The 19,222-nt window shown below is 45.5% G+C and overlaps 2 protein-coding genes across 2 annotated transcripts; one reads left to right on the plus strand and one right to left on the minus strand.

Annotated features, from left to right (window-relative positions):
• The first annotated feature begins 2,204 nt into the window (after nt 1-2,204).
• LOC119289533 (LOB domain-containing protein CRL1-like) lies at nt 2,205-3,369 on the plus strand. Its single transcript, XM_037568836.1, has one exon. It carries the CDS (start codon nt 2,283-2,285, stop codon nt 3,018-3,020), a length of 738 nt encoding a protein of 245 aa, XP_037424733.1. The 5' UTR covers nt 2,205-2,282; the 3' UTR covers nt 3,021-3,369.
• Nucleotides 3,370-10,784: 7,415 nt separating this feature from the next.
• LOC119289534 (LOB domain-containing protein 16-like) lies at nt 10,785-11,690 on the minus strand. Its single transcript, XM_037568837.1, has one exon. It carries the CDS (start codon nt 11,618-11,620, stop codon nt 11,063-11,065), a length of 558 nt encoding a protein of 185 aa, XP_037424734.1. The 5' UTR covers nt 11,621-11,690; the 3' UTR covers nt 10,785-11,062.
• Between the last annotated feature and the right edge of the window lie 7,532 nt (nt 11,691-19,222).

Raw genomic sequence — 19,222 nt, forward strand, 5'->3', positions numbered from 1 at the left:
TCTAGCTAAAGCATTTAAATGCAACAACAAATACGATCAAGATCGCAACTAAGGTAACAATGGATCCAACAGCATAATGATACCAAGCCTCACTATCGATGGCGTATTTTCTAATCTTTCTAATCTTCAAGCGCATTTTCTCCATCTTGATCTTGTGATCATCGACGACATCGGCAACATGCAACTCCAATTCCATCTTCTCCCCCTCAATTCTTTTCAATTTTTCTTTCAAGTACTCGTTTTCTCTTTCAACTAAATTTAACCTCTCGACAATAGGGTCGGTTGGAATTTCCGGTTCACATACCTCCTAGAAAAAATTTCTATGTCAACTTGATGGGCATAATTTGTCATAAACACGAAATGCAACTAGTTTTAAAAGAGAATATATATACCACATCCGAATCATAACAAGGACGAGGGCCGACGGGGACGGATATCAAAACCATGGCACTATATGTATAACAAACAACGTACGGGGTAAGATAATTATACGAGTAACTATATATCCAAATCACACAGACATCAATTTTTATATAAAATTTCATGAACAAGAGGCTCACCACAAGGTGGTGCCGGCGACGGGACGGTGCGGGCGATCGACGGTGGTTACGACAGAGATTTAGAAGGCACTAAGTAAACCACACCTACATATGCAAACTAAGTGTTATTTTTGACCTCAAATTGCATATAAATCAAATGCTAGCACATATATATCCTCCCAAATTACTAAACTCACAAATTAATCACTATATAAAGCATTGCAAGAGCTAATCTAGCAATGAGAGATGAAAGGACAAAGTTGCTAACTTTTGTGATCATTTGAATGGATGGGGGCCTTCAAATCTTGACAAATTTTGGGCAAAATGTGTGATGAGCTCGAGAGGAAGAGGGGAAGAACAGAGAGGAGAGGGGAAAGGGGAAGAACAGAGCGAGTTCGGGTGGACGAAGGGTTTATGTAGGACGACCTTTAGTACCGGTTCGTGCCAAGAACCGGTACTAAAGGGGCTGGAGGGGCCCCAGTCTGACAACATCCTGCCACCACTCTCATTAGTACCGGTTCGTGGCACGAACCGGTACTAAAGGTTCGCCACGAACCGGTACTAATGAAAGCGGCCCGGCTAGCCGTTGGAACCGGCACTAATGTGCTTCACGTTTGACCATTTTTCTACTAGTGTGCATGCATGTAATTTATGATAAGCATATATAGGTTAGCACCACCTAGCTAGTGAAGGTGCATTACTGTATTGGCATAGGCCGGCCTAATCTCAGCAAACCTCTAATGGTCAGTGGAAGGCAAAAGAGTTCGGACTCTTGGTTAGGATAATGAGCTTCTTAACCCTACATGATGCAGAGGCCAGGGCAGGGTCGCAGAAGTTCTGTTGCTCTGTTCCAATCTTTCCTGCAGGTGCCACATAGTTTAGAGCAGCCGGTGCAGTTTAGGGTACATGTTGGGGCTTCCTTTCCAAAACATATTTAAGTGGCATAGATAGATTGGTATATTAGCCCACTGCTAGATTGTTTTTCTCATATGATTGGACATACATGCCTGCTGATGCCCACGAATATAAATTTGCATACACTTGTGCATATATTTTCCCTGATAATTTATCAAAGTTGTCTCTGATCCCAAGGAAAAAGTTCTAAACTAATTTCCCATCACTTATTGTCTCCTGAGGAAAAGAAAGGACCGGAAAATAACACAAACGACAGCTCCACTTCTGGCCAGGTGATGCATGAAATGCTTGTATATGTATTATCCCCGGGTTTATCAACTGGAGTGTGCTGGCGAGTCGCGCTGCAACGCATCCCAACTAATCACAAAATAAATCATCGCACGGGCAGGCAGTCACGATAACAACTAAACTAGAAACACGAGAGAAAGTTGTGTATAATTGCACACCGGGTGACCTAGCCCCATTGTGGTTTGTCCTTCTCTTGGGATTGGCAGAGTGGTGTATAGTATTAGTGTACCTACAGAAAAGAGAGAAAATGGGGGGGCAGAACTTAGCGGGCCGGAGAGGCGAGCGCGCCATCGGAAGCTCAAAATAATGGAGGCGGTTGGCCACCGGGGAGACACGCCGGAATTGTTTATTCCGCTGGCCCTAATCCCCAACCATGCACCTCCTCCTCCGCTCCTCTCCTTATAAGCAATGGCGCTCGGCCGGCCATTGCACTCCAACCATCCTCAGCAGCAGCAGCAGCCAGCGATCGCCACCACAGCACCGGAGAGAGACAGCACGATCGGGTCACCGAGCGATCCAGCGATCATCACCGGCCGGTTGATGAGCATGACGGGACTGGGGTCGCCGTGCGGGGCGTGCAAGTTTCTGCGGCGCAAGTGCGCGCGGGGGTGCGTCTTCGCGCCCTACTTCTGCCACGAGCAGGGCGCGGCCCACTTCGCCGCCATCCACAAGGTGTTCGGCGCCAGCAACGTCTCCAAGCTCCTGGCGCACCTGCCCATCGCCGACCGCGCCGAGGCCGCCGTCACCGTCTCCTACGAGGCGCAGGCCCGGCTGCGCGACCCGGTCTACGGCTGCGTCGCACACATCTTCGCGCTCCAGCAGCAGGTCATGACCCTGCAGGCGCAGCTCGCCTCGCTCAAGGCGCACGCCGCGCCGGCGCCGCAAGGGATGCAGCACCAGGACGACGTCAAGGGCTACGTGGGAGGCGGCGCGGCGGATCAGTACGGGCATGGTGGCGCCTACCAGTGGCACAACGGTCTCGGTGTGGGCGCGGCGGCCGCGCAGCAGCAGTGCGCGTACGGCGGCAATGGCGGCGCCGCGGCCGGGCACGACTCCATCACCGCGCTGCTGGCCGGGTCGGCGGCCTCGGACTACATGATGTACCACGCGCTGGAGCAGTCGGCGTCGGACGACGACGGGCATGCCGCGGCGGCGGGCTTCGAGACGGCGGATCAGTCGTCATTCGGCACGGAGGAGAGCGGGTGGAGGTCGTCGTCGCGGTACCAAGACTGCGAGGACCTGCAGAGCGTGGCGTATGCCTACCTTAATCGCTCGTAAGAACCACTACAACTAGCTAGCGCAGAATTAATATATCACCACAAGATATACTCCTCGATCGATGATTTCCTGAATCCTGATCATGTTTTGGACTTGAGAGTTTGAGTTGGGTAATATATGTGCAATTTTTAAAGTCTGCGTCGATCGATCGATCAATCATGCTCAGGTTCTAGCTAGTCCTAGCCAGCTAGTAATAATCCTAGTAGAGGGGTTGTGAGAGTTCACTGCTGGATCTATACATGATCACCGCAGAAACCTAGTTGACTAGACAGCAAAAATACTTCTTGGTATGATCGTTATGCTATATATTTCTGGTTTGGAAATAAGTTATCTTGTCCGAGTTCTGTTCTGTATAGTTGTAACTGCAGTAGTATTTCTGTATATGATTCGACTTGTCATGCCAGAAATATGTATGTATTGCCAAGAGAGATGATCAAGCGAACAAGCTAGAAGGCAGTGATGGACAGCTGATATAGTGATAGACAAGCTGATTCAATGGCCGCACATGTAGAAAGTCCAGTTATACAACTGTTTTCATCGACTAGCTAGCTCCTCCAACTCTTTTACGGGACCTATCTTATCTTGTACTGCCTTTCTAAAGATTCCTATATGGATCTGATATTGAAGTAGTACGTGTTGGTATAATCTAGTATCTATTTGACTCGCAAGAGTAGTATATATAGCTAGCTTTTTACATGCGATGATGCTGCAGTATACAATCCTTAATCATGATCCGCTTAATCGTTCGGTGTAATTATGCTTAGACTGTGATCCTAAAAAATATTGTCAAATGCATGTATTTTCCAGTATAATTCGTAGAAATTCTTTCTGAGGTTCTCTGGGAGATTATTTGATGTGAACTAAGATCATATTATTCTTGTTTCTATATATTTCTTGTCCCTTCAAAGTGGGTGGGGTGATTGAGAACATAACTGTGAGGTTGTGACATTTTTTTTCCTATAATATACTTGAATAACGTACAGGACTGGGAATGTTGGGGCAGAACGGAACAGGAACGACATAAGTAAGGAAGAGGTTGGGAGTTGAGACTCATTTGCAGTGCAAAAATCTTGTGATCATTATTACTAAGCATGAATTAACTAGATAAAGTTCAATAATATGGGGCAAGATGACTAGTTCGTTAATTCATAGACTTTGCGTTGATGTTCTCGTTCAGATTTTGCTTAATGGGCTTACGTACCCAAATGTTCCTCAAAATCATGGCATGCATGTCCTGTGTCTTCTATGGGTAAAGTATTCATGTGTGATCTTCCTCAAAATGAAGAAACTGCCCTGATGCCAGCATATAGTACTGGAGGGACAATGGATACTAATTTTTATTCTGGCCTATGCAAGTAATTTCTAGGTTCCAAAACGTAAGATGTGCATGGAGTAAGAAATTCAACTTTGAACAATAGTTAAGCAATTAATATGTGAATTATCCAAACAAGACACTATTTAAAAAATGTGTTTGAATATGAATACATTGATACCATTTTTACACAATATATATTTTGTTAGATTAATTGTTGGGCAAAGTTGAACCGTAATCCCGTGCACGCCATACATTTCTGGTCGGAGGGAGTACAATCTACCAACTAGCTTAACTGATTAATTTGAGTGACCTGGTTGTATTTAATTTTTGTGAACACCATGGATGATTTGCTTTAGCTCCTAAAAGATGTCTATGCCTGCAGATTATGTCAGTTTTATTGCGGCTACACAGTTTACTTTGTGAGCATCATTATAAGCTGTACCACTAGCGTTGGAAGGCAAACATAAAGTGCAATTTCTATGAAGTGTCAACTCAGTTGATTAAAGTTCTTTCCAGAAAATTAAAGTAATAAATATTCTATGAAGTGTTTTTTGTTGTTGCTTTTAGTACATTGACAGAGGAGCTCCACATTGAAACAAGACATTGACATGGAAAGTACTCCATCACAAGAAGCTTAAACTTAATCTATTATGCTTGCAAATGATTGGCTCAATCAGTATATACGTTCTTTACAGCGATGAAAAATGCATAACTTTTCTCATGCACTTTCCTCTTTTTAGTCATATGAATCATTATAAGACATCTGATTATGTATACCTGAGAAGACATGTTCACCCTCAGACTGTCAATATTTTGGATAAAAAGTCTAACAATGATTAGGAAAAAAAGTCAGATTTTCCGGAACTTCAACTAAGATTGCTCCAGCAGCTACCTCATGGAACGGGGCATGTATGGACTAGAGTACAGATTAGGGCATGTGCATATTATTGCTCCAAATGGTCTGATGCAGCATGCATGCAACTACTGGAGTTCCAGTCCGTGTTGGTATAATAATCCCTGGAACAGACAAATAAATGTTAGGCACAATTATGTGCAACTAAGCTATTGGTTCTATCTAACTGACCCGATTGTCCGTCCCTGAAAAACGGAGAGTATTAATTAGGTGTATAGTTCTAACTACGGGACTTGATTTTAGCAATGAGCTTATCAAAAATAAAATTAGAATATATCAGAATAATATCCCATCACATTCAACCCATATGAAAATGAGGGTGGATGCATGTTATATTGTCTTGTGACATTCAAGTTAAATTATTTATTGTTGAAAAATAGAAATAAAAATAGAAATAATGATGTGGAGGGCTTTCATGTTCTTTGATGATGTGAAGAGCTTGCATGCAGTTGAAAGTGGGAAGTGGAAAGTTGAATTATTGCATGTGTGCTTGATGATGTGGAGGATGTGCAAGTGGTGAAAAGTAATATGTTGATTGATTGCATGCCCTTAATTATGTGGATGGCTTGCATGTGCATTTAAATGGGAGGTGGCATGTGTGGGACATATGTGATAAGGTGGATAAGCTAGATGTTAAGATAAATAAGATAGTGGGGATGAACTTCTTATGTACTCCCCCGTCACAATTTACTCAACGCACTTCGATTCTCATGCATTTCCACCACCGGATGGATTTTAGGCGCGTTTGGTTTAACGCCCAATTAATTAGAGCGTGGTAATAGCAATCAAGCCCACAATTTTCTCTCCATGCAGGTGTGTACTCTGGGTGGAATAACTGCATGCATGTGTGTACGCGAGGTGGAAGCACTCCATGCATGTGTGTACGTGCATTTATTGGCCGTGGGGTTATTGCGTGTTCATTTCTCGAGCAATTAGGTGTTGTGGTATAACCACCAATGCTATTTTTCAGTCCAATCGCTAATTAATCAGCTTGATCCGAGAGATTGTTGAAGCGCGTCGTGTAAACTGTGACGGAGGGAGTATACATGATGTGAGCGTTCTCTAGAGGTACTTTAGTAGAAAAAAGTTTGAGTGCATATCACATTTCACCATCTAAGTTGAGTGCATATCACATTTTACCATGTAAGTTGAGTTTTCCGCATGTTATCTCATTTAGCAGAAATTCCTCCAAAAGCAAATTTGTTTCAACATTTTCCCTTTTAGGCCTCTTTTGGTTCATAGGATAGGAATGTTATAGGAATAAAAAAATCATAGGAACTGAGATGACATGTATCTAAGAGATGTCATTTGATGTATACGATAGGAAATTTTCCATTGAGTCTTAGCTAATGTTTTTTTCCCTCCAAAATGTGAAGGATTGATTCCTATCCTATATAGGAATAGGAATCCATTCGTACAAACCAAAGGGCTTCAGAGGAAATTTTCCTATGCAAATCCTATCCTATAGAAATCTTATGAGATTCCTACGAACCAAAAGAGGCCTTAAAGTTTTGCCATGTTTTGTCGGGGGGAGGTCAATTGCCAGTCTCATGTGCAGCCGTGTATCAAATGCCACATGTGTGCCACATTCCTCAAGATGCATCTCACAGGAATGTTAAGCTTGACCGTCTCCACCGCCTCAGGATGAACCACACCCGAGTAAGACCTCCTCCCCATACTCGAGGCAGGTACTTCGAAGCGAAAGTGGCAGCGGCGGTGATTTGTCCTCAAAGGAAGTGGCGGTGGTTGGTGCTGAAACAACCCTAACTACAAGCCTACATGACACTTGCTAGTAGGAGGGGTGAGATGGTATTATCTTATCCACTTGTGTGTTCTTCCTCCGGCCATCATTGGTGATCACCCGTGCATAGTGGCCTTCTGCCCACCCTGGTGTTCGCAAATGATATATCTGCATATGTACACGTAGCAAAATGAAGATTATGGCGAGTGACTCGGGTTGAGTCATGCTGAACCTTGTTGCCCGACACCATGTGCCGCATCCGACAGGCCTCACATGAATGGATCGAACTAGAGAGACTCATTGAGCTTACCATTTAGGGCTGGTAATGGGACCCACCGGACAGAACAATACACAACTTGTAAAGAGGTACAAATTTGTATAAAGATGCTTTTTTGTTAAGGGCTAAAAAGGGTGAAAATGGGATTTGGAAGACGGGCTCTAAGGAACCCTTTTTTATCAAATTACTTTTTATAACTCCAAAAAAAAAAATCTAAGAACTATATGCACATACAAGTACATGTGTAGTATGTGCTTATGAATTTTCATATGTTTTGTACATAAAAAGGATAAGCACATAAAACAAAATGGGATACTTTTGTTACATTTGGATCCAAAATTTTGGATGTCCGTTTTGGTTCTGGGTGCATATGCTCTTGGATGAACAATAAATTGAAAATAAATAGTAAATAAAATTTAAAATTATGAATTTTTTTGTAGATATTTTTGTTAGTGTAAGAAGCGTGCCTAATAATTTTGATGCAAAATGGGATAGCAGTACTCCGTCGATGAAAAAACTGAATGAAGTGTAACATTTAAAGGTAACATTTGTCATTCGACTTGTTTTTTCTTGCACAGGTAAAAATGCTTAAGTTTCCCCCTAAAAATTTGCATATAGAATTTGAGTGGGACAATGAACCCATCCATATTTTTGTTTGACTTTTGTGAGCCGAATTGGATTTCCGCCAAAAATTATCATATCTGTGTAGATTAAAATTACCGTATTATTTATGAAACTTTACGGATATGCAAAGATCATCTATATATCCCCATAAACATCGGTTTAATTTTTTTTCCTTTCTTAACTTGCAAATTGTGCTTTTTATTTTTTCAAAATACAGGGTTTAGAGAAGCCTGGGAGTCCAGTAGAAGTTGTCCCAAACTACAACTTGAATGGTAAAAGGTGGAACTTTTTAACCTAAATCCTTTAATATAAGATCAATGGAACGTTGGATATATAACAAAACATACGGTAAACAACGGCGTAGCCAGGATTTGTTCTGGACCAAAAACTCAGTGCCCTGCCAAGGGGCAACGGCTATGCACCGGGCCAAACGTGGTAACTTTGAAAATACTCCCTTCATCCGAAAATACTTGTCTGGAAAATAGATAATAATGAATATATCTAGAAATGAAATAAGTCTAAATACATCTATTTTTTTAACAAGTACTCTCTCCGTTCCGAATTACTTGTCTTGGATTTGTCTAGATACGGATGTATCTAGACTCATTTTAGTGCTAGATATCTTCGTATCTAGATAAATCTAAGACAAGTAGTTCGGAACGGAAGGAGTATTTTCGAACAGAGAAAGTATAGGTTCTAAATTCTTTCACGACCCAAGCCATGGCCTGGGTGGCCTGGGCCCAGCTACATCTTTAACAGCAACTAATCTAACACAAAAACAACAAGGGCAAATTTATATCTCGCTTCACGTCCCCGCAAAAAAATAAAAATAAAAATATCTCGCTTAACGGAACTGAGACTAGCCTCGCCTCAGCTGACCCACTAATGGGTCAAGTTGCGTGCTCCTCCGTTTCTTCCTTCGTTAAATTGTTTTTTTTTCATATTTCTACTCTAAATATATATTTTCCAAACATAATGTTACTTATATTTTTCCTAAAAGTCTACTGCACATTAAAACTGATTTTGATGCAATGTAAAATAATGGTTTGTGCAATTTCTAAACAATGTTCGTGATATTTTAAAAATATTCACATGCTTAAAATTTTGTTCATGACATCTTTGAAAATTTTCACACGTTTCAAATTCCAGTCATGATTTATTCCATAATGTTAACATGTTTAATATAAAAAATCACACGTTTAAAATTTTGGCATGAAATGATATTTTTTAACATAATTTGTGAAAATGTTCATACCATTCAATTTTTTTTGCATGCGTTTCAGTGTATGTTTCGTGACATTTACATTTTTATCAAATTTAAAAAGTTGTTCGTGCGATTTTAAAAAAAGTTCATAACGTACAAATATGTTCATGACATTTAATAAAAATGTGCTAACACTTCACAAATGTTTGTATGTTTCAAATAATATTTCATTACATTTTTTTTCAAAGTGTGTTTACCATTGTTTATTATGTATTTTCAAATTGTTCAATGTGTATCTAAGAAATGTTGGATATGTATAAAAAATGTTCACTGTGTATTAAAAAAATGTCAGAATATATTTTTGAAAAATTAAAAGGCCAATATAGAAAAACTGAGAAGAAAGCCTGAATTGAATCTTCCCAAAACCGGGTAGAAGGTTTGGCGGTCCCCAGAAGCTTTCCAAAACCGCTTATTGGGCCGACTCACTTTAGTGTTACAAGACGCTCTCCTTTCGGCAAGTCTGTTGTATGGATTAGAGTAAGCTCTATATAGCTTTTACGCAAAAAGTTTCTAATTAAGTGGTAAAAAGTGTAATTCACTAAAAAAAGTTTAGAGTTCTTTTTTGTACTAGGAACGTCAGGGCAACTCCAACATGGTTGATCAAAACACCCCCAAATGTTCGGAGCACATGGTCCGCACATATTTGGCTATCCAACGCCGTGCACCAAATTTTTCCTGATGTGTCTGGACGTCTGAAATCTCACAAACCGCCGCTAATCTTGTCGGAGGTTTGGGGAAGTCTAGAATGCAGCAGACACGCCAACTCAGCCTCGTACCACACCACAAACCCATCTTTTCTCCTCCTTCCTTCTCTCTCAGCTTACCATTGGACAAAGGAGGATATTTGATGGATATGACTGTCTGACCGACTCACCTACCGTTGTCCACTGACATGTTCAGACGTGTCTGCAGACATTTTGTGCTATCCATTTGGTGAACCCCGTTGGATTTTCCCTTAGAGCAACTCCAATAGCTCCCTTAATTTTCTCTTCCCGTAAAACTGGTTTTATGGGATGACCGAAAAATTTAGGAGAAGTTTTTCAAGAGCAACTTTTGTCTGTTCCCGTAAACTTCTTCCCCTAAATACATTTTTTTTATTTTTATTTAAACAAAAAATAGATTATTGTCGGCAAGGAGTGGCATGAGTGATGCAGTGGCCACCGGCGTGGCGGCGGCATTTACGGGCAGGTGGGGCAAAAAAGTCTCTCCAACAGTTCCCGTAAAATGACCATAACTTTACGGGAAGATCATCTTCCCATAAACCTGTGGGGAGAAAATACCATTTTTACGGGATCATGTAAAGTTATGGTCACTTTGCGGAAACTGTTGGAGATATTTTTTTGCTCCAAATTCTTGTAAACGGCCCATTATTTTAGAGATATGTGGGGAACTATTGGAGACGCTCTTAAGAGGAAATATTGGAAGGAGAACAAAGAGTAGAGTTTACTGCCCGAGGCCGATTTTGCTGGACTAGAGCCTGCTAGGCAGAAATGAAGCCCAAGAGGCCAGCCCGTGTACCTGTGGTCACTCCACTGCTGCAACCTCATCAAAAAAATGTCTAAAATAAAATAAAATAAAATAAGAAGTCTACAAAAACAAAAATCCAGCACAAGCGTAACCTCAAGCAAAACATATGTCTGGACGCTGAAATTTCGCCGAACACCATCTGAGCTCCTACAGTTATTCAGACAGACTCGCTGTAACAAAATGAAATTCGAGCAATTTCACACGTAACAATGGAGGCCCGAGTTGCAAAGTTGGAAATTATGGGTTCCCAAACAACACAAGATCGATGGATCTCTTTACAGCTGAGACCGGCAAGAGTTGAAAGCGCGTTGCAAGAGACAAACTTCTCATGGTACACCCCCTCAGCTTTCTCAGGGGAACGAGTGAACCATCCGGGGTTAATTAGTAGCTGCCTTCCTCCTGCTCGCCGTAGCCGCAGTACATCTCGGCGCCGTGCAGCGAGGAGCCGTCGGAGCGCTGGTGGGCGCCGCTGTAGCAGCCGGAGCTGCTCTGCGTGGACGTCATGGACTGGTGGTCGTGCTGCTCCGCCACCTGCCACGCCTGCTGCTGCAGCTGCTGCTGGAGCAGCGGGTGCATCGCCGTCGCCGCCGGCCCCAGGTGCGCCTGCGTCCGGGCGTGCGCCACCTGCGCCTGCAGCGCCGCCACCTGCTGCTGCAGCGCGAAGATGTGGGCGACGCAGCCGTAGACGGGGTCGCGCAGCCGGGCCTGCGCCTCGTAGGTCACCGTGGCGGCCGCCTCGCTCCGGTCCCCCGGGGCCACCTGCTGCAGCAGCTTGGCCGCGTTGCTGGCGCCGAACACCTTGTGGATGGCCGCGAACTGCGACGCGCCGTCCTCGGCGCAGAAGTAGGGCGCGAACACGCACTCCGCCGCGCACCTGCGCCGCAGGAACTTGCACGCCCCGCACGGCGACCCCGTCGTCGTCACGCCCGCGCCGGCCATCGTCGTTCGATCGTCCGATCGCTCGCCTGGGCTGGCTACCTAGCTTAAGATCGAGCTCTGACTTGTGGAGACGGCGCTTTCAGTTAGCTGCACACGCACGAGACTGGAGTTTTATAGGTCGACTAGGGTAGAGGAGGTGACGCGAAGACATGGGCTGCGAGGGGACAGGGCCAGAGAAGAATGCGCATCATGTACTGGAGCGCGAGGGGCTCGTGTGTGCGGTTCGGGGACACCGGCTACTTGAATAGTGCGATTAAACATGTGTGCCTTGCGTACTGTTGATTTGCATGATTGACGGCTCACACATTCCGCAAGGAATAGAGAGAACTGGTGTCAGATGAATACTGATCATATGGCGGTGTGCATCGCTCAATGCAGAGGCCAGGAGTTATTCTCCTTTTCAGAAAAAAAAGAAGATGGATATAGATCATGCAGAAACTCGCTATGCTTGTATCGCCTTGATGCGACTTTATGACTCAAAATAATACTTGTAGAGCTCCTGCCAGTTTCGGAAGAAGAACAACTGGCATCGAAATTAGCGCCACTGAATTTGAGGGTTCAGTTCAGACAGATCCTTTTCCGGAGAACACACTGCACTGTCAGTGCCAGTGTCAACGCATAAGCTTTGAGGGCCTCAAACAACTGCTGCAAGATTTCAGACGACATGCATGTGCTCACGTTGAAACGGAGAAGGTGGCGTGTGATGAGATGTGTTAGCTGGGACGTACTTAGAAGAGAAAAGAAGGAGAAAGAAACAAGGAGCAGCCATGCATGATGCCTTTTGTCGCCGGATGCCGCTCACTTTCAGGGAAGGAGGAGTGGTGAGAGGCTGGGCTGGGACTCCGCCATTTCTTTTTCTGTTTCGTGTCTGTTGCTCCGGTTTGTTTATTGCTTCGCCTTCTGTTCGGTACACCGATGCTTGTCCGGTTGCGCAAAATCCCGGGGTCTTACCCACACACGTCACATCGCACATTTTGGCGCGGGCTCAGCTATTTCTTCAGCCACAGATGCCTCTTTTTTTTTTTCATTTAGGGAGGCGCTAGGCGTCGGCCGGATGAAGGCAACACCCGTTTAGCCACATCCAACGCCGTCAAATTTCATTTGATATCGAAATCTGGACCATTCAATTCCTACTACTATGAATCCTCCGAGCACGCATTTCTTGCGCGTTCAACATCGTCGTTGTACTGTTTTTTCTTTCTGCAAGGTGTGTTAAAAACATGGAAAATGTTGCAACGTTTTAAATACACATTCCCAACATTTTAAACATGCATTTGCAACATTTTTGTGTCAATGCAACAAATCCTCATTGGCAGTATCAAATCATCGCATGCATAAAACAAACTCGCAACATTAACGTAACATTTGCAGCAAACACCCAGAATCAACGCAACGTGCTGCACTTCTATTTGCATCAACAAAAAATTGAGGAACCAGCAGAAGCTTTGCCTTTTCATTAAGAAGAGAATTGACCAGTTAATAAGAAAAAACTGAAAATCACTAAATCTACCACACACACACACACACACACACCACACACACACACACACACACACACACACACACACACACACACACACACACACACACACACCATCACCAGCCCCGAGGCTATGCACCAGCTGAGCCGACATGTAACGTCCGGATAATCATGCTACAGTAATCCCACGTTAACTATGCCACGTCACCTCTGTCACTGTAGTTAATCTCGGGTTAGTTAAAAACCGATTCAAATTTAAATTTAAAATAAAGTTAAATAATAAAAGTTTTCAAAAGTTAAAACAAAAATGTTCGGGCGATGCCATAATTTGCATATGTAATTATGGTGTAATAAACACATTTTTATAAAGTGCCTAAGTATTTTAAAATGAATTAAAACAAAAAAAAATAAAAGAAAAGAAAATACAAAAGTAGAAAACAAATAAAAAAAGAGAAAAGCCCCCCCTACTGGACCAGGCGGCCCAGCTCACAGGCCAGACTGGCCCACCTGGCCCAGCTTGCCAACAGCCGGCCCGCCCCCTGCCTCGTCTCCCTTCCCTGTTCCCCCGACCCGGGATGGAACAGGGGCGCGCCCCCGCCCGACCGACTCGCCGGCACAGACGCCGGGAGAGGATAAGGCCGCCTCGCCCTCGCCTCCTCGATCCCATCTCCCCGCTCGCCCTCTCGGTCCCTGCGCCTCCCTCTCCCCTTAGATCCACCACGCCGCCTCTCCTTCCCCATGCATCCGAGCACTGCCGCCGCCATGGCTCCGGCCTGACCACGACCACCGTGCCCACCTCGCGGCCCCGCTGTGTCTCCAAGAGTCGCCGTCGTCCGTTGCTTCGACTGGTGCACTCCGTTGGAGTTCGGAGCCACCGCAACGCCAACGACGTCGCTGTCTTCATCAACTCCGGCGACGCCTCTGCTGCTACTAAACTGTTCACGGGCCACCGTGTGTGCCGCTCGGTGAGCCCCCGCAGCCTCCTCTCTCTCGCGTGCGCCTAGCTAGCTGTCGCCATAGCACCCGAACGCAGCACCGCGGAACTCGTCGCCGACGGGTCTCCGGTGACCAAAGGGTCACGGGCCAGCACCGGTTGCGCTCATCACGCCCCTTAGATCCTCCCCAGCCCCTCCATTTGCCCGCTAGCTCGCCGTAGCTCTATTTCCATCGAGCTCCCGAGCGCGTCACTGCACGCGCTCATCGCCGGCAGCCGTCCGATGACCCTTTTGGTCCCGGGCTCATGCCGTTGTGCTCGCGCGCGCACGTAGGCCTCGCCCCGCCCTTTTGTTTGCCCATTAGCGCGCTGCATCGCCATTGCCGGTGCTCGCCCGAAACACCCCACCGTCGGCGATGTCGTACTGCTCGACTCGGACCAGCGCAGCCCACGAGACCACCACGAATCGACGCGTCGTCATCTTGCCGTTCTAACGCGCCCGGCCGCGACCGAAATGGTGCCCTGTGGGCGTTTTCCGACGAGGCCTGAGACACGCCGTCATGAACGAGCTCGCCGGCGTAATTCCGTCGAGTCGCTGACCGTCGCTGAGCAGGCCTGATGCGTGGGCCCCTTGTATCGCTGACGGGTGGGCCTCGTTGAACCATTGACTCGGTCAACGCTGACGTGGCTCCCCTGTGTCTATGACATGCGGGCCCCACGCCATAAACGAATAAAAATAAATAGATAAATTGCTAATTAATTAAATTAATTAAATTAATTAATTAAAGACTTCATCTCTCACTAACCACTGGGTCCCACCCACTAATTAACCCATTTAGTTAGTCTAAACCCCCCTGTTAGTGCCCCTCACAATGACATGTGGGTCCCACTGGACCCACCTGTCTGGTTTGACTGGTCAACCGACTAGTTGACCTGCTGACATCAGTCTGATGTCATGCTTGCGTCATCATTCACTATTCTGGATAATGTTGGATTTAAATTAGTAAATAAATTCAGAAAATCAATTAAACTTTAGAAAATCATATAAAATAATCCGTAACTCGGATGGAAAAACTTTGTACATGAAAGTTGCTCAGAACGACGAGATGAATCCGGATATGCAGCCCGTTCGTCCACCACGCATCCCTAGCATAGCGAACACACAACTTCCCCCCTCCGATTCATCTGTTCGAAAACGCGAAACACCGGGAATATTTTCCCGGATGTTTCCCCCCTTCACCGGTACCACCTTTTACCGCGTTAGGGCACCCCTAGCACCGCTACTTGTCATGTCATGCATCCCTATGCATCTGTTTGCTTAATATTTATTGTTTCTTCCCACTCTTCTCTCGCTAGACACCGAGACCGACGCCGCTGATACCCAGTACGACTACGGTGTTGACGACCCCTCTCTCTTGCCAGAGCAACCAGGCAAGCCGCCCCCTTGATCACCAGATATCGCCTACTCTTCTCTCTACTGCTTGCATTAGAGTAGTGTAACATGTTACTGCTTTCCATTAATCCTATTCTGATGCATAGCCTGTCATTGTTGCTACAACTGTTGATACCTTACATGCAATCCTAAATGCTTAGTATAGGATGCTAGTTTAACATCAGTGGCCCTACATTCTTGTCTGTCTGCCATGCTATACTATCGGGTCGTGATCATGTCGGGTGTTGATCACGGGTATATACTATACCTACTACACATGATATATGTTGTGAGTAAAGCCGGGTCGGCTCGTTGAGTACCCACGGTTGATTCACGAATTAGGGGCTGGAAGGACATACTTTCCCGACGACCCTCTGTGTGGATCTTTGTGGCAGAGCGACAGGGCGGGTTGAGACCACCCAGATGAGAGGTGGGCCTGGCCCTGGTCGGCGTTCGCGGTGACTTCAAGATAACACGCTTAATGAGATCTTGGTATTTGATCTGAGTCTGGCTAATGGCCTATACGCACTAACCAACTACGTGAGAACAGTTATGGGCACTCGACGTCGTGGTATCAGCCGAAGCCTTCGTGACGTCAGCGACTGAGCGGCGCACACTGGGTTGGACCACGTAACGTAACTTCGTTTGTAATGGAGGTTGCTAGGTCTGCTCATCGGCCGCGTATGCAATGTGTAGGTGTGCAATGGGGGATGGGCCCAGACCCCTGTGCCATAGGATTTAGACTAGCGTGCTGACCTCTCTGTTGTGCCTAAGTAGGGCTGCGACGTGTTGATCTTCCGAGGCCGAGCATGACCCCGACAAGTGTGTCCGGAAAAATGGGATCGAGCGTGTTGAGAAATGTGGTGCACCCCTCCAGGGAAGTTAATCTATTTGAATAGCCATGATCTTCGGTAACAAGACGACTTGGAGTTGTACCTTGACCTTATGACAACTAGAACCAGATACTTATTAAAACACACCCTTCCAAGTGCCAGATACAACCGGTGATCGCTCTCTCACAGGGCGACGAGGGGAGGATCATCGGTTAGGATTATGCTACACGATGCTACTTGGTGAACTTACCTTCTACTCTCTTCTTCTACTGCAAGATGGAGGTTACCAGAAGTGTAGTCTTCGATAGGACTAGTTATCCCCCTCTTATTCCGGCATTCTGCAGTTCAGTCCACATATGATACCCTTATTCCATTTGATACCAATGCATACATATGTAGTGTAGCTCCTTGCTTGCGAGTACTTTGGATGAGTACTCACGGTTGCTTTGATCCCTCTTTCCCCCCTTTCTATACCCGATTGTTGCGACCAGACGATGGAGCCCAGGAGCCAGACGCCACTGTCGATGACGACTACTACTACTCAGGAGGTGCCTACTACTACGTGCAGCCCGCTGACGACGACCAGGACTAGTTTAGGAGGATCCTAGGCAGGAGGCCTGCGCCTCTTTCGATCTGTATCCCAGTTTTTGCTAGCCTTCTTAAGGAAAACTTGTTTAACTTATGTCTGTACTTAGATATTGTTGCTTCCGCTGACTCGTCTATGATCGAGCTCTTGTATTCGAGCCCTCAAGGCCCCTGGCATGTAATATGATGCTTGTATGACTTATTTTTATTGTAGAGTTGTGTTGTGATATCTTCCCGTGAGTCCCTGATCTTGATCGTACACGTTTGCGTGTATGATTAGTGTACGATTGAATCGGGGCCGTCACACGACAACTCTGCCAGCCAAGTGGTCGGAGGTGACACCCACAACACTACACAGGACTCCGGAGCCACCGCTATGACTTCCACACAGGCCCGAGGCCGCCCACCAAACTATTCGATGACACTGCCGCACAAGCGACCAAGGCCAACACTAGACACAAGAGAATTCCGGAGCCGTCACTCCCGACTTCCATTCTGGCCCTGGGACTACGAACCAGTCGAGTTGATGGCTCTGCCACCCAAGCAACCGAAGCCAACACCAAACGCACACAAGATTTCCGGAGTCACCGCTCTTACTTCCATGCCAGCCCTGAGGCTGCGCACCCGTATGGCCGACGTCGACACGACAATGCCACATGAGCCACCAACGAAGGACCAGGCCTCCAAGGCGTCGCCCCCAAGAGGAAAGCATGAGCAATGTCGTCGACGCCCGCTCCAACCAAGGTTGGAACTTGGGTTTTCACCCGTAAGTCCAAGACTGAGATGACAAGGGAGGTGAAGGGGCTCCACGATGCCACTTTCAAGGAGGAAATTACATCATAGGACGCTGTCGGCATCAATAGCGAGCAAGGTTGAGCTAGACATTTGCTCGGAGCTCACCAAACCCATTGTTGTTGCAGCCTGCCCAGCCAGACAACCACCACCAATAGATTGTCGGTCGTCCTTGTCCAAGCCCCGAAGCCAAGTGTGCAACGCAGATCGTCGCCACCAACCACCATCTAGATGGCCAACAAAACCACCACGGCACCCTTGCGTCGTCATGGTTGCCCCGCTCCTGACATCAAATGCGCCGCCGCCACGCCATCATCTTCCATTTCCACTGTTGCGAACTGTTCACAGGCCTACATTACCGCATGGGCCAAGTGCGACCACCGGCACAACCAACCATGCCTCCACATGTGGCCTATCATCGCCGTGTAGCACGCGCCCAAATCCAAGCATGTCTGCCTAGATCCGGCGTCCAGGACTGCACATCGAGCACCACCACAAAGCATCAAGGGATGCAGACGCGCAGAGCACTGATAACCCACAAGTATAGGGGATCGCAACAGTTTTCGAGGATAGAGTATTCAACCCAAATTTATTGATTTGACATAGGGGGAGCCAGAGAACATTTGCAAGTATTAACAGTTGAGTTGTCAATACAACCACACCTGGAGAACTAAATATCCGCAGCAGAGTGATCAATAGAAACAGTAATGGTAACATAACAATAGCAGTAGCAGTTTGTAGCGATTGTAACATCACCAACAATAGTAGTAACTAAGAAAATATCAATATATGAACATCGTGTGCATTGGATCAGTGATGGATAATTCTATTGGATGACATTCATCATGTAATAGTCATAACCTATAGAGACACAGAATTATCTTGAATTCATCAATATAATGTAGGCATGTATTCCTAATATAGTCATACATACTTATGATAAGAACTTGCATGACATATTTTGTCCTACCCTCCTGTGGCAGCGGGGTCCATAAAAAAACTAAGGGATATTAAGGCCTCTTTTTAATAGAGAACTGGAACAAAGCATTAACACATAGTGAATACATGAACTCCTCAAACTATGATAATCACCGAAAAGAATTCCAACTATTGTCATTTTGGGGTGTGCGGATCATAACATGTAATAGGTGCATATAACTGAAGGAAATATGCCCTAGAGGCAATAATAAAGTTATTATTTATTTCCTTATATCATGATAAATGTTTATTATTCATGCTAGAATTGTATTAACCGGAAACATAATACATGTGTGAATACATAGACAAACAGAGTGTCACTAGTATGCCTCTACTTGACTAGCTCGTTAATCAAAGATGGTTATGTTTCCTAACCATGGACAAAGAGTTGTTATTTGATTAACGGGATCACATCATTAGGTGAATGATCTGACTGACATGACCCATTCCATTAGCTTAGCACCCGATCGTTTAGTATGTTGCTATTGCTTTCTTCATGACTTATACATGTTCCTATGACTATGAGATTATGCAACTCCCGTTTGCCGGAGGAACACTTTGTGTGCTA

The sequence above is a fragment of the Triticum dicoccoides genome, chromosome 4A, assembly GCF_002162155.2.
Source record: "Triticum dicoccoides isolate Atlit2015 ecotype Zavitan chromosome 4A, WEW_v2.0, whole genome shotgun sequence".
Classification (NCBI taxonomy): domain Eukaryota; kingdom Viridiplantae; phylum Streptophyta; class Magnoliopsida; order Poales; family Poaceae; genus Triticum; species Triticum dicoccoides.

Excerpts from the sequence above, each read along its gene's own strand:
- LOC119289533 (XM_037568836.1), top strand. The coding sequence starts at position 2,283 with ATGAGCATGACGGGACTGGGGTCGCCGTGCGGGGCGTGCAAGTTTCTG.
- LOC119289534 (XM_037568837.1), bottom strand. The coding sequence starts at position 11,620 with ATGGCCGGCGCGGGCGTGACGACGACGGGGTCGCCGTGCGGGGCGTGC.